Source organism: Tinamus guttatus, unplaced genomic scaffold, assembly GCF_059628265.1.
Source record: "Tinamus guttatus ecotype Peru unplaced genomic scaffold, ASM5962826v1 Tinamus_guttatus_pri_ptg000602l, whole genome shotgun sequence".
Classification (NCBI taxonomy): domain Eukaryota; kingdom Metazoa; phylum Chordata; class Aves; order Tinamiformes; family Tinamidae; genus Tinamus; species Tinamus guttatus.
The window spans coordinates 5434441-5446966 of NW_028289136.1; the positions used below are offsets into that span (position 1 = coordinate 5434441).

Consider the following 12526-nt stretch of genomic DNA (forward strand, 5'->3'; position numbering starts at 1 on the left):
TTAATTGGATATATGGATTTAGCCAAAGCCTTTCTTGATTCTCAGTGTTGAAGGGGAAGCCTTGCTGTTTTATTCGCAGTAGCAAAGTGTGGAAAGAAGAAATGAATAAAACATTTAGCTAAATATTTGAGTAATAGTTGATAAAACATTTAGCTAAATATTGGAAGCATTAAAAGACTTATTGTAGAAATTACAGTAGGTTGCAAAAAACATGAGCAGCAGCATCTGTCAGTCTAAGACATTTGCAGGATGGGATGTTGCAAACAAGTGACAACCTCTGCATGGTGACAGATACCACTGAGTCAGTTCTACAGAGTGATCTGGCCTTGGGCTCACTGAAAATTGGTCAAGCCAGCTTAATAAATCGTCTGTTTTGGATCTTTTCAAGTAGTGTTTTAGTTGGATTGGATTCAAGAGGAACCGTCTGAAAATATTTTAGAGACTCTGTCCTGTGTGTGAAGTCCCCAAGCTCTATGGGATACTTGGCCATCCAGCCATCACTTGAGTCATTACGTACATTATATTGATGCAAAACTTAGTCCTAGTACCAGTCCAATGCATATAGTCAATAATTTATAGGTGCAGCTATGTAAGTGCAGTCAGTATATTTACAGAGCACTATTTAGACCATATGAGTCAAGAAGCTTCAGAAATTTCAGTAATTTTTCCTGTTAGTTCAAGGACTGTGCTCAGAAATCCTGGGATTAGTTCATGTTATTTTTTATGAACCAAATGGATGCTTCTGCTTTTTACTAGCCCACTTGATGCAAACAGTGTTACAGCAAAGATCGTTGTGTTCCAGGATAGAAGAAATTCAGAGATTTGGTGATCTTTAATGTTAGAAATTTTGGAGGGAGCAGTAGGCAAAAAAAGAGAAAAAGTTGTTCTTTGAGAACAAAGTCTAGGGAGAAAGAAGTAAAGAGAAGGCAGAAGGTAGACACCAAAAAGGCCTCCCAGTCTCAGTAATGCAGAGAACGTGTCTGTAGAGGGACAACTTTTACATTTGAAGGGCTCTGAGTGGTAGTCACATCGCTAAGGGAAAAACAGTGGCCTTGAGCCTTTAAAATGTTATTGCTTAAGGTAGACTAAGAGTTAGCATCTCCCTCACTCCTGTATTCGCTGCTGAGAGTTACTTGGATACCAGCCTTGGGTTTGAAGGTATCCTAAAATGCATGAGTTCTTCCTCACCACACTATCTTTTCTAATACTCTTGTTTTCTTTAAATGTAATTAAATTGGCTGTCAAGTACTTTCCCCTGTAGGATTTCTTACCACTTTGGGAAACTCTTAACTTGGAAAAAAGTAGAATGGTGCAGAGGGGAGAGAGTTTTGGTAGAGGTGGAGGGGGAAATATTTTGTTCAGAGTTAGGGCACAGTTGTTATAACTGCTGCCAGATGCTTTTCTCATGTGTGGAGTACTCCTATATTTGCTATTTCTGCAATGAGTTTTATCTCTGGATGACATAAAAAATAAGATAAAGTCTGAGGATATTAAGAGGCTACATTAATGATAAACAATAAGTTGAGGTACATAGTAATAAAAAAACTCAAAACAAAAAAATGAGTTTATTTTATTACTATATACCTCAACTTATTTGTTTCTCTGGGTGCTGGACCTGTACTTTAAGCTTTAACATTTTCAATTGACTGAGCAAAACTAGATATAATCTAATACTTTAGGGTGTGCAGGTTTTTCTGGAATACGCTGCCATTACTGGGCTTGTTTCCAAAACTGCACCTGGAGAGAACGTAGACCATTGTACATGATCTGCGTTTGGACAGCACACTGGAGATTTAGTTGCTTCCCAGAAACAGAGAATCTGGGTGAATGTTGTCATAAAATGTAGGGTTGAATATATTCAGCTTTCTCTGAATTCCTGACATACAATAGATAGATGTTTCCTAAAATAACAATGTCAGCAAAGAGAAGGTCAATTCGTATGTGGTAGATCACTTGAAATAGGCTCTAATAACACATTTTTGCTAGCAAAACAATTCAGAAATTCAAGTGAGACTTGAATTAATTAGCCCACCTGTGTAACACTGTCATTAAACAGATCTAATTTAATGATCTCAGGACAGAAGATTCATTTGGGCTGGGGAGAAAGATGATGTTTTTGTGTGTGTGTTTGTTTTTGATTTACATTTGTCTTGATTGAGGATTATCTGTTCTTTAAGTCTTTAAGTAGTTGTTTCATAGCTGTGTTTCTCTCTCAACAGAAAATCAATTAAAAATTAAAGAAGAAAGAGAGGTGGTGGAGGAACAGTCAAAAGAATTGGAGAACCTTCCTCTTCCTTTGGTCAAAGAAGATGAAAATATGTTGAAAGTTGAGAAGGTGGAAGAAAAAGAAATTATAAAATTGCCAGTAATAGTAAAATTAGAGAAACTGTCAGAATACAATGAGGAAAAGCAAACAGTCAAAGAAGAAAGCGATTCATTTAAAGAAAATGTCAAACCTGTTAAAGTAGAGGTGAAAGAAAACAAAGTAGAACCAAAAGACTTAAAAGAAGTAAAAATTTGTACTGACAAAATAGTAGTTCATGAGCCAGAGAGACTAGACTTTTGTGTTAATGTCAGAACTCCCCAAGAAATTGTGGAGAAATCTGCGGAAGAAAGTGAAAAACTTAAAAATGATCAACAGGCAAAAATACCACTTAAAAAGCGAGAGATCAAGCTGACGGATGACTATGACAGTCCAATAAAGGGGTCCTTGTGTAAATGTGTAACTCCAACGAAGGATGTCTTGAAGGAAGAAGGGAAACCAGAAGAAGAGACTTTTAAGAGGGTCCCTACAATTACTGCTTTGTGTCCTGATGGGAAAGTGCTAGTAAATGGAGAGGTCAGCAGTGAAAGAATAACCCCAACTGTCATACAAAATAATAGGTCGGAACACTCTCCTACCACGAAGGAAGACAGCAGTTCGTTAAAGGAGAAAAATGGTAGAAGTGGGGAGAAGGTATCAGACTCCTTAAACTCTGTTAGTACAATTATGAAAGTGTGCGATGTTGAGAAAAATGCAGTAACTGTGGTCAAAGAGGTGGGGTCTGTGGTCTCTGATATTCAGAAAGTGCCTTTAAAAGAGGAATCTAGTCCTGTGGATAAAGAGTCCCTCGACAGCATAACTACTGAAATGGTAGTGGAAGAGTCTTCAAACTCTGAAGACTGTGCCAAAAAAACTGAAGAGAAACTAGCCGTGAAAATCAGAAAGGACAGGCGATCGCCGCCTAATGAATGTTTAGAAAAGCCAGAAAATTCCACAAATGCATCTGCTCCTAAGGAACTGCCCAAGTTTGCACTAGCTGATGAAGAGAGTTTGAAAATTAAAGGTGAGTCTGAGGCGAAACCTGCTTCTCCCAAAGCTCCTGAGACGCCCCCTTCATCGTTTTCTGCTGAGGTGCCTCCTGCATCGTCTTCTGAGGCGCCCCCTTCATTGTCTTCTGCTGAGGCACCCCCTTTGTCTTCTGCTGAGGTGCCCCCCTCAACTACTTCTGTTGAGGCGTCTCCTTCAACTGCTCTGGCTGAGGTGCCCCCTTCATCATCATTGTCTGAGGTGCCCCCTCCATCATCTTCTCCTGAGATGTGCCCTCCGTTTTCTTCTCCTGAGGTGCCCCCTTCATCTTCTCCTCCTGAGGTGCCCCCTTCATCTTCTCCTCCTGAGCTGCCCCCTTCATCTTCTCTTCCTGAAGTGCTCCCTCCATCTTCTCCTCTTGAGGTGCTCCCTCCATCTTCTCCTCCTGAGGTGCGCCCTTCATCATCATCTCCTGAGGTGCCCCCTTCATCTACTTCCCCTGTTCCATCAAAGAAGTGCATTTTAGAAAAGGAGAGCTCTGATACTAAAAGTATAGTCCCTGAGGAAAGCAAAGTAGAAGAAAAAGCAGACCCTGAGAAACAAGAGGAAGCGCCAGAGGCTGTCAAGACAGAACCAGAGAGTTTAAATGATGCCCATGCTTCTAATCTAGAGGATTCCTCAGAGAGCAAAAAGGGATCTCCAGCACCTAAAAGCAAATTTAAATATAAGCTAGTTTCTGAAGAAGAAAGTTGTGCAGCAGATAATAAGGAAATAACTTCCGAAAGACAGAAAGAAGGAATTAAGTTAACAATCAGGATCTCCAGTAGGAAGAGAAAGGCAGAACCACCACCAGAAGAGCTCGGCGTTGGCCGCACGTTAAGGCGATCTCCGAGAATATCAAAACCTACTCCAAAAATCGTGGAGACTCGGGATCAGAAATCAGACAAAAAACGAGCTGAAGAGGAGGAGGAGAAACCTGCAGCAGCCCAAAAACCGGAACGGAAAGATGATGCAAAAAAGCAGGAGAAGGAGTCAAATTCTAAAGTTAAGGTAATATTGTTTTACTACCTGGGAATCCAGATTAAGACAGTTTTATCTGTAAGGAGAAAACATGAGGATGCATGAGGATATTGAGGGTAATGTCTGTTTGGTCAGCTTGTTAAAGTATCTTTTGCATTCTGGTTTGTGGATTAGTCTAAAACCTTCCCCTAAGTGAGTACGAATGTCTGTTGATTTACCAGTTTATAGGATCTTTCATTTAACTTGGTTTGAAACCAACTAGACCAAATCCACCTGAGTAAATTCCTTCAGAAAGTGGAACAGTCAGATCAGTCTCAGCTTCTGCAGATTTATTTCCTATCTGAGGAAGCTAATATGAAAAAAAAAAAGGAAAATAGAGAAGAGTCATAAAATTATTTTTGCAGTGGATTTACAATGTAATTAGCTTTTCACATACATGGGATATACATTTTGCTTTGGGTGGGGTTGTCTTTTTTTTAATTTGTTTTTTCTCTCCCCACAATAAACTCCTGCTTATGGGGCCATAGTCTCAAAAGTATGCCAAGTGAAAATAATACTGAGTTTATGAGGTGAAGGAAGTTAAATGTGCATGTTTATAGTTTGCTTTTAAATCTATGTAATTATAATACCCATTTATTCATTGATCCTCTCTATTTTTCTGGGTATGGAGCAGAAAGGGAAAACAACAAATAAAGGCTTAGTATTTTTACTTGTGTGGAAGATGTCATTTCAGCATCTTGGAAAAAAAACTCACAAATCTTTAATTGGATATTTTGTATTTCTTTTCATTTAGAAAAATGTGTCTTTAAATGATAAAGTATTATGAAGCCTAAACTTAATTTAACACAATTAATTGAGTAACGCTGCATGGTGTTGCGGCAAATTTGCAGCTGTGCTGGCTAAAATGACTCACTTGGCTCTAGAGAAAATGAGGTATTTTGAAGATTTGGGAAGAAGCAACGTGAGTCTTTCTGTGTCTTCTCTTTGAAATGGCCTCTCGCAGAGGAGCAAAGTTCGGTGGACGGGCACTCGGACCCGCGGCAGGTGGAAATACTCGAGCAACGAAGAAAGCGAGGAGTCGGAGAGCGAAAAAAACTCAGACGAGGAAGAGGAGGAGGAAGAGGAGGAGGAGGAAGAAGCTGCGCCTGCTGACGACGACGAGCCGTGCAAGAAGTGTGGTCTTCCCAACCACCCCGAGCTGGTAGGTCTCTGGGGAAAGCCTCTGTTGACCATCTTGGCAGTAAAGGGTGGAACAGGAGCGTATCTGAAGGTACGTCCATCTTTTGGGGGATGGAGAGGAGTTTTGTGAGAATACTGTTTAGGTTTTACATGATATTATTACAAGAAGCCCATGGTTAAACTCATTTATTAGAGAACTTCTTACTGCAGTGGCTATTCACAAAGCTCGTGTCAACTTGGTCACTTGTTTTAGCGGAGAGGGGTATCTGGAGCTCTGCCTGTGGGTGAATTGATAGTTTCCCAGTTCTGTATGCCCCTGGGAGTCTGAGTTTAGCTCCACAGTCCTGCCATGGAATCAGCTGAGGAAACTGCTAAGGAATGCTGCGGCTCCCTCCTGGCTGTGCGGCCACGTTCCCTTCACGGGCACAGGGGTGCACAGACAGAACTGTTCATACCACCGTTTTGTGCGGGTGTAGTTTGGTTCAGGATCTAGAGAGCACTACCCAGTGCCACAGAATGGCCATGATCTGAGTCGTGCAAAACTCGGACGTGCCTCAGAGCACGTCATAAGAGGAAAGCTAGAGTTTATGTATCACAGTTCTAAAATTCCCCGTGAAAAACCCCTCCTGGCTCCAGGAACATCCAGAGATGAGTGATAGAGGATTTCTTGGTTTTGGCACAGCTCAGAGTATTTACAAAGTGCTTCTGTGCTGGCGAGGAAGCCGCTTCTGGAACTCATTACGCAGAGGCTTGCCAAAAGATGCTCCTGTTTCATTTTGTTTCCGCAGATTTTGTTGTGCGACTCGTGCGACAGCGGATACCACACAGCCTGCCTGCGCCCTCCGCTGATGATAATCCCTGATGGAGAATGGTTCTGCCCACCTTGCCAGCACGTACGACTCCTCTTTGACTCCAGTTTCCTCTTTTCAGCCTTCCTTTTGGTTGTGGAGATCTGTTAATAAGTTATTTTTTACCCCCTTTTTTTTTCTGTTAAATAGTATTCCGTGATGGATCGTAGGGAAGCCAATATTCCCCATTGGCCATGGAGTTTTATGAGGGAATATTACTCCTTTCCCCTCCTTTCTACTGTTAGTGATAAACTAAGTTTATTGCTATCAAATGCGTGTTCCTGGTGTGTAGGTGAAAATCTCCAGCACAACTTGCTTTCTTCTATCTTTTATTAAATTACTTCAAGCAAATGTAGCATTAAAATATAATAGCTTAATTTTTCCCTAAAGGGAAATCACATTGTGATCACATTGTATTGTGAATCAGTTTTTAGTTATCTTCAGAGAATTTAGCTATCTTCTGTTTAAATAGTCACAGTCTGGAATGCTCCAGGATGTTTTCCATACATGATTTGGTATTTGCAGCTTGCATGGAAAGCATCTCTTTGCTTTAGTGCTACTTGTTGTTTATAATACGAAAAATTACTGAATTTGTGGAGTATGAAAAAAAAATCTTGAAAAGAGTATGATGAGAGAGGAACGAACATTAAAAAGGCAAGTGATGGGTTTGTAAAAAGTTTTATTTTTATATGTGGCCCATGAGTATTAATTGATGTAGTAAGATCTGAAATATTTGGTAAGAAGATGATGCTGAAGTGCATCTCTGCTTTCTACTTTGGTGCACACGTGCTTTTTCATATGTCTTTTAAAGGTTGAGATAAGTGCCAGGCACAAATGTCACTGTATGTGTAACTGTGTAGTGGCTATGCCTGTAAAATCCTCTGGTTCCTATGAGGGTACTTTGTAAATGCAATGAAAATTTGGTATTAATTTACAAATACGTTACAAATATGTTCATTCTAAACATCATTGATGTCTATTCCCTTAGAAATTGCTGTGTGAGAAGTTAGAAGAGCAATTACAAGATCTGGATGTTGTCTTAAAAAAGAAGGAGCGTGCGGAGCGCAGGTACTGCTCTGCGGTTGGGATCACAGCAAGTTCTTGAGCAAGCACTAAAGAACTGAGGGCTGGGGAGGGAAGTGTGGATGGGACTGAGAATTACTGAGAAACTGCTTTGATTTCCTACTTATTGGAGAGGGTATTGGGGGCACAGTGATGGCAGAGTTTACAAGAGAGGAGAAGGAGTCCAGTAATTGCAAAAGAGAATAAATTGCATTTGTACGAAGCTTTAATGGTGGTGCCTGAACAACAGTTTGGCTTTCACACACTTGTGATTGAACGGTTTTCAGCACTGGTTTGGCTGCACGCTTCAGTCAGTCCTGCCTTTGTTGCAAGGGTCGTCCAGATTAATGAGCTTTACAAACCTTGTTGCTTTAGGTTGGTCAACTTTGCTTTGCAAGATGCAGCTGCAGTAGTGGTGGGTCAGCTGCACTGCAGCTTGCAAAGACATTTTGTGCCCACTCCTGCCATTATCAAAGGCTCAGTGTAAACCAGGCTGGTGTGCTTACAATTTCTCTATCAGTTGGACTCCTTTTTGCAGTTTTCAGACCTGAAAATGAGCATCATGAAGCACAGCCTGCATAATTTGCAGCTTTTAGGATGTGTATTGCAGATTTTTTTCAAAATTTAATAACATTTAGGCACGTCGCTAAACTTTTGGGGATTGTATCTTAAAGGGAAAATTCAGAATGCAGTACGAGGTCTTAGAAAAGCCTGCTCTTAGCAAAAGCAGTTGAGGATACAGCAGGTTTGTGCTGGTAGCACCCACAGTAACGTCAGCGAAGGCACGAGGGAGTGTTGGGATTCTGTGCAGGGAAGCGCAGCGCAAGCCTGGCCTGTTCCCAGCTCCCTTCCAAACCTCCTCTTCGTTACCACCTCAGCAGTGGAGGCTCCACTGTCCTTCGCACGGGGTCATCTAATTCTGCTCAGAGTGAGTCTAGCTCCTGCTGTGGCAAAACTGTTCTCGGCCTGCTAATTCTAATGAATTTGTAGCTTTGGAAATGAAAGAATTAGCTCTTTTATGAGGGAGCTAAAATTATGCACGGCCTCAATGCAGACACGTGGGACACAGAGGAACTGGCTGCTCTGTTTCCTGCTGGGAAGCCTCGTTACCAGTGAACATGGTTTCACTGTGGTAAATATCCTTATGGCAAACATTGCAAGAAATGCTTTTCCTCTCCAGTCGGCCCTGCTTGCTTGGAACAGTAGTATTGCATTAATATGTGGTTTGCTAATCTTTGCAGAAGAAGATACAGTTCATATTGTAGCTGTTTTCAGGGTTTGAAACAGATGTTTAACAACTCATTTGCAGTCTGATCCTCACACCAAATTAACCTGACGTTTTGTACTGCACTTGATAAGCATTTTTTTAAAAGTCTTTTAAAAAAGAGAAAAGAACTTTGACTGTAAAAAAAAATGTGATAGTTGAATGTTGAAGTCTCTTCCAACTTAATGATGGTTTATTTTAGTAAATTACAAGGTAAAAAGACTGAAGGAAGCAAGAATTATGTTAGAAATCCTCCTTATCACAGCTCCATGTGTAAATTAATATATTTTCATGCTCCAAGTAACTTATTTTAGTGTAGTGTTTCTGCAAAGTCACAGGACCTCTGGCCTGCCTTTTTTTGGCAAAGAGGGAAAAAAATAGCCAAGTATCTTACCAGGAACACACTTATCTGAGCCTTGAAGCAGTGCTGCTGTGCTTTTGAAGCAGAGGTGCTGCTGAGCTCTGGCTTTGGATCATTCCTTACCATTTAACTGGCAGCTTTCAAGGCTCGGACTGGCACCGAGACAGCAGTTCCGCTCTCCTTATGCATTCCAAAGGGTCGTGTCATAAATCTTCTTTAATGAAAACTTCCAATCTCATGGTCGTTGTAATGACTCTGACAAAAGTATAGATCAGAGTGTTGCAAAGTCTTATTTTGCTCCCCCTGTTCATTTAAGATGCCCCCACAACACGCTGCAGGATTGCAGCTTTCTCACGTGCGGGCTGACCTCTGTAATCCTGTCCTGTCACCAGCAGGAAGGAAGGGCTGTTAAGCCTTTGTGGACACCCCTTTTAATTCATGTTCGAGATACTCAGATTTCTTGATAGAGAATCCCCCTTGGGACTATTTCTTCTCTTCTCCCAGTCCAAATCAGGTGGACTCCTTCTTTTCATACATCCTTTCATTGCTTCCCTGTAGCAACTATTACAACTACTTATGTGAAAGAAAATGTTTTCCGGGGTTTTCTAGGAATAGTTTATGACTAGTCCGTTCTTACGGGTGTCTGAAGTGTTGAGCTGCTTCGTGTGTGTCTGGAGGCTTCCTCTGGGGGTCCCCAGGCTGCTCTCCTGCTCACAGGATACAGGATCTCTGTCTGCAGTTGTCTCTGCAACAGCCTGACTCTATCAGTCGTTGTTCAGACCAGTTATTTCCTACATGGTGTTTCTTGACTTTATCGTTCCTGCCTAAGTCTAGAATCACAACCTTGACCTTTCTGAATTGCATCCTGTTTTTCTGATAGTATTTTCAGATCAAGACGATTTTGAATTCCTCTTCTGCCTTTTGGCATCGCCAGGATTAGTGGTGCTTATGGACTTGATACATAATGGCTATCACAAGATGAATATTTTAACTGCCTTTTTACACTCCAGTTGAATCATTTCCATGGGGTCCCCAATCATCAAATGCTGTTTATTGTTTGTCAGAACTCTTGGCAAAATCCATCACACGTGTGGGAAAGTGCAACTCAATTATATTGAACATACAATTCCAACGAAAATAACTTTGCATTTGTAGCATGTAGTAAGAGCCTCATAGAATTACAGCCTTATTTGATATCTCTGCAGCCTTTCTCAAGGTTATTTTCTTCTTTTTCTCTCCTAAAGAAAAGAACGGCTGGTTTATGTGGGCATCAGTATAGAGAACATCATTCCACCTCAGGTAAGTTAGTATGACTGTATCATTTTATTCTTTATTTCTTAAACCTTTTAATTGCAGTGTTTGCATATTAGATCATCAAGAAGGATGTTAATATCTGTTTTAGACTGAGCATGAATTTACAGTGGAAACTTAGGGGGCTTTATCGTGTAGGCAGTGCAGAATCCTCCATCATTTGAGGGGTCTCAGAACTGTCTTCCCTCCATTGCTAACACCTGGTTTTGAGCAGAGCTCTCTCCTATGCTCTTTCTCACAACTTTAATACCTTTAAAGTGGTTTTCTTAGCCTTAGCCAGATGCCTTAATTCAAAAAGAACAGATCCCAAGTCTGTTCTTGCAGGAGAGTTTAAAACAAAACTTGCTGTCTTTGTTTTAAAGGTAGACTTTCCACTCTCACTGTAGTAGTAAAGCAACCTTTCTCCCTTTTCCTCTGGTGACCAAAATGGTAAAGACTTTATAAATTTGAGAAAGTGTCTCTCACTGAAAGCAAATGTTTGAAAATTTCAGCCTGGGGACAGATTTTTGAAAATTAATGACTTGGGAAAATGTCATACAAATAACCTGCCTGGAATGTCAGTGAAGCTCTGTGATGTAAAGGTTTTAGAATTATATAAGACCTTAGCAGCTGGCCCTATGGAGTCAGCAGGAGCTGTGTAGGAGAAGTATAGCAGCAGAGATGCCCAGTCCTGGGGTTTCTATGTCAGCAACGATTTGTTTGGTTGTTGCCTTTGCAAGTTGTGAAAGTATCACCTGAGTTATAATCACAATATTTTAATATAAACACAATGTTTTAATAACCTGAATCCTTGAGCTATGTATCTCTGGAGTTATGCTGCCATTAAGGCAATGCGAGCAAGTGCTTGTGCAAACACAGTAATGAATCATTCTATGGCAACTTGAAATGAGGATGGGTTAGTGTGAATTCACTCCTAACAAATCCGGAGGGAGAGGAGATCAAGCTCTCTGACCCTTCTTTTTTATATGAGCAGGAGCCAGAAATACCAGAAGGTCAGGAAGAAAAGAAGAAAGATTCCAAAAAGCCAAAATCAAAGCTGCTCGAAAGGAGGTCTACTAGGACCCGGAAGTGCATAAGTTATAGGTAGGCAGCTTGTTTAAATAGCTCTTCAGAAAACACAATCTGACCTTGCTTAATTGCTGAGTTTTAGTAAAGCAAAAGTCATACTGAAGATGTCACTGCTGGGTTTGGAAATTAAGTATATTTTTTAAGCAACATTATGTCCCAGTCATAAATTTGTTATTATATTTGTGACGGGTCAGGGAGCATCTGACCATGAGAAAACATTCTGACCTGTGGAATATTTGGCATTACTTCAGTGGAACGTGCATTGTGCAAAGAGACATTATCTGGGGGAAATAATGTTTAATATAACACTGCTCTTGAAACCCTGACTTTAAATCTTCAGATGCAAACTGTCAGAATCTCTTTACAGACTGCACCATACACACACAACTTGGAGTTAACGGGCACAGGCACTGCTGCTGTCACTTCAGCTCCTGTGTCCACAGTGAAGCCCTCCTAGTGCCACGGAGTATTTGCTTGTTTTCCTTCAGTGGGGCAAAAGAAATGCTGAAAAACTTATTCCACCTGGAGATAAACCCGGGCTGTGTAGTGTGCTGGTTCCCTGCAGATGTATCAGCCCTCCGTACACCTTTGTATCGCATTTGATTCCGGAATACTTGTTAGGAGTTGGGCAGCATAAAGTAATTCCTCACATTTCCAAGAAAGTGTCTTAATGATGCGGATGGTAAATAGGGTTTGAGTAATTTGGAGCAAATAATTTCAGAGTTACTTGCCTTACTGTAAAGGTGACATGCATTTATTCCAAGGATATATAGAGAGACCAGAAATCACCTTATATTTTAAAGAAGAAAGAGTTTTGTGGTTGCTATTGGAATACAGACTACTGTTAAATCATTTTTTTTCCTTGTCCTGGTAGAGTTTGTACTGGAGGACCAAGATAAACATAAATGGAATCTTCTTTTCTTTAGTTGAATGAAGATCTGAATCTTCACTGAAAGCATTATCCAAATGCTAATCATTTTTACTTAAAAAAACAGCAAACAAAATGAAGAAAAAGCATCTAAGCAAAATGCCTTTCCTGTGCGGTTAATAACATTTGCACTTTTTGTATCTAATATTTCAAGGTAATGTTGTTAACCCTTTGAATTCCTCACTGAAGAAACAAA

At 40.6% G+C, this 12526-nt stretch overlaps 1 protein-coding gene across 1 annotated transcript in view; it reads left to right on the forward strand.

Annotated features, from left to right (window-relative positions):
* Positions 1 to 12526, forward strand: part of RSF1 (remodeling and spacing factor 1) — a 49592-nt gene that overhangs the window by 29368 nt on the left and 7698 nt on the right. The window contains exons 6-12 of the mRNA XM_088534990.1: positions 2220 to 3394; positions 3767 to 4339; positions 5313 to 5510; positions 6277 to 6381; positions 7325 to 7404; positions 10268 to 10322; positions 11308 to 11417. Coding sequence (XP_088391116.1) covers positions 2220 to 3394; positions 3767 to 4339; positions 5313 to 5510; positions 6277 to 6381; positions 7325 to 7404; positions 10268 to 10322; positions 11308 to 11417 — 2296 coding nt within the window. The remainder of the gene's footprint in view (positions 1 to 2219; positions 3395 to 3766; positions 4340 to 5312; positions 5511 to 6276; positions 6382 to 7324; positions 7405 to 10267; positions 10323 to 11307; positions 11418 to 12526) is intronic.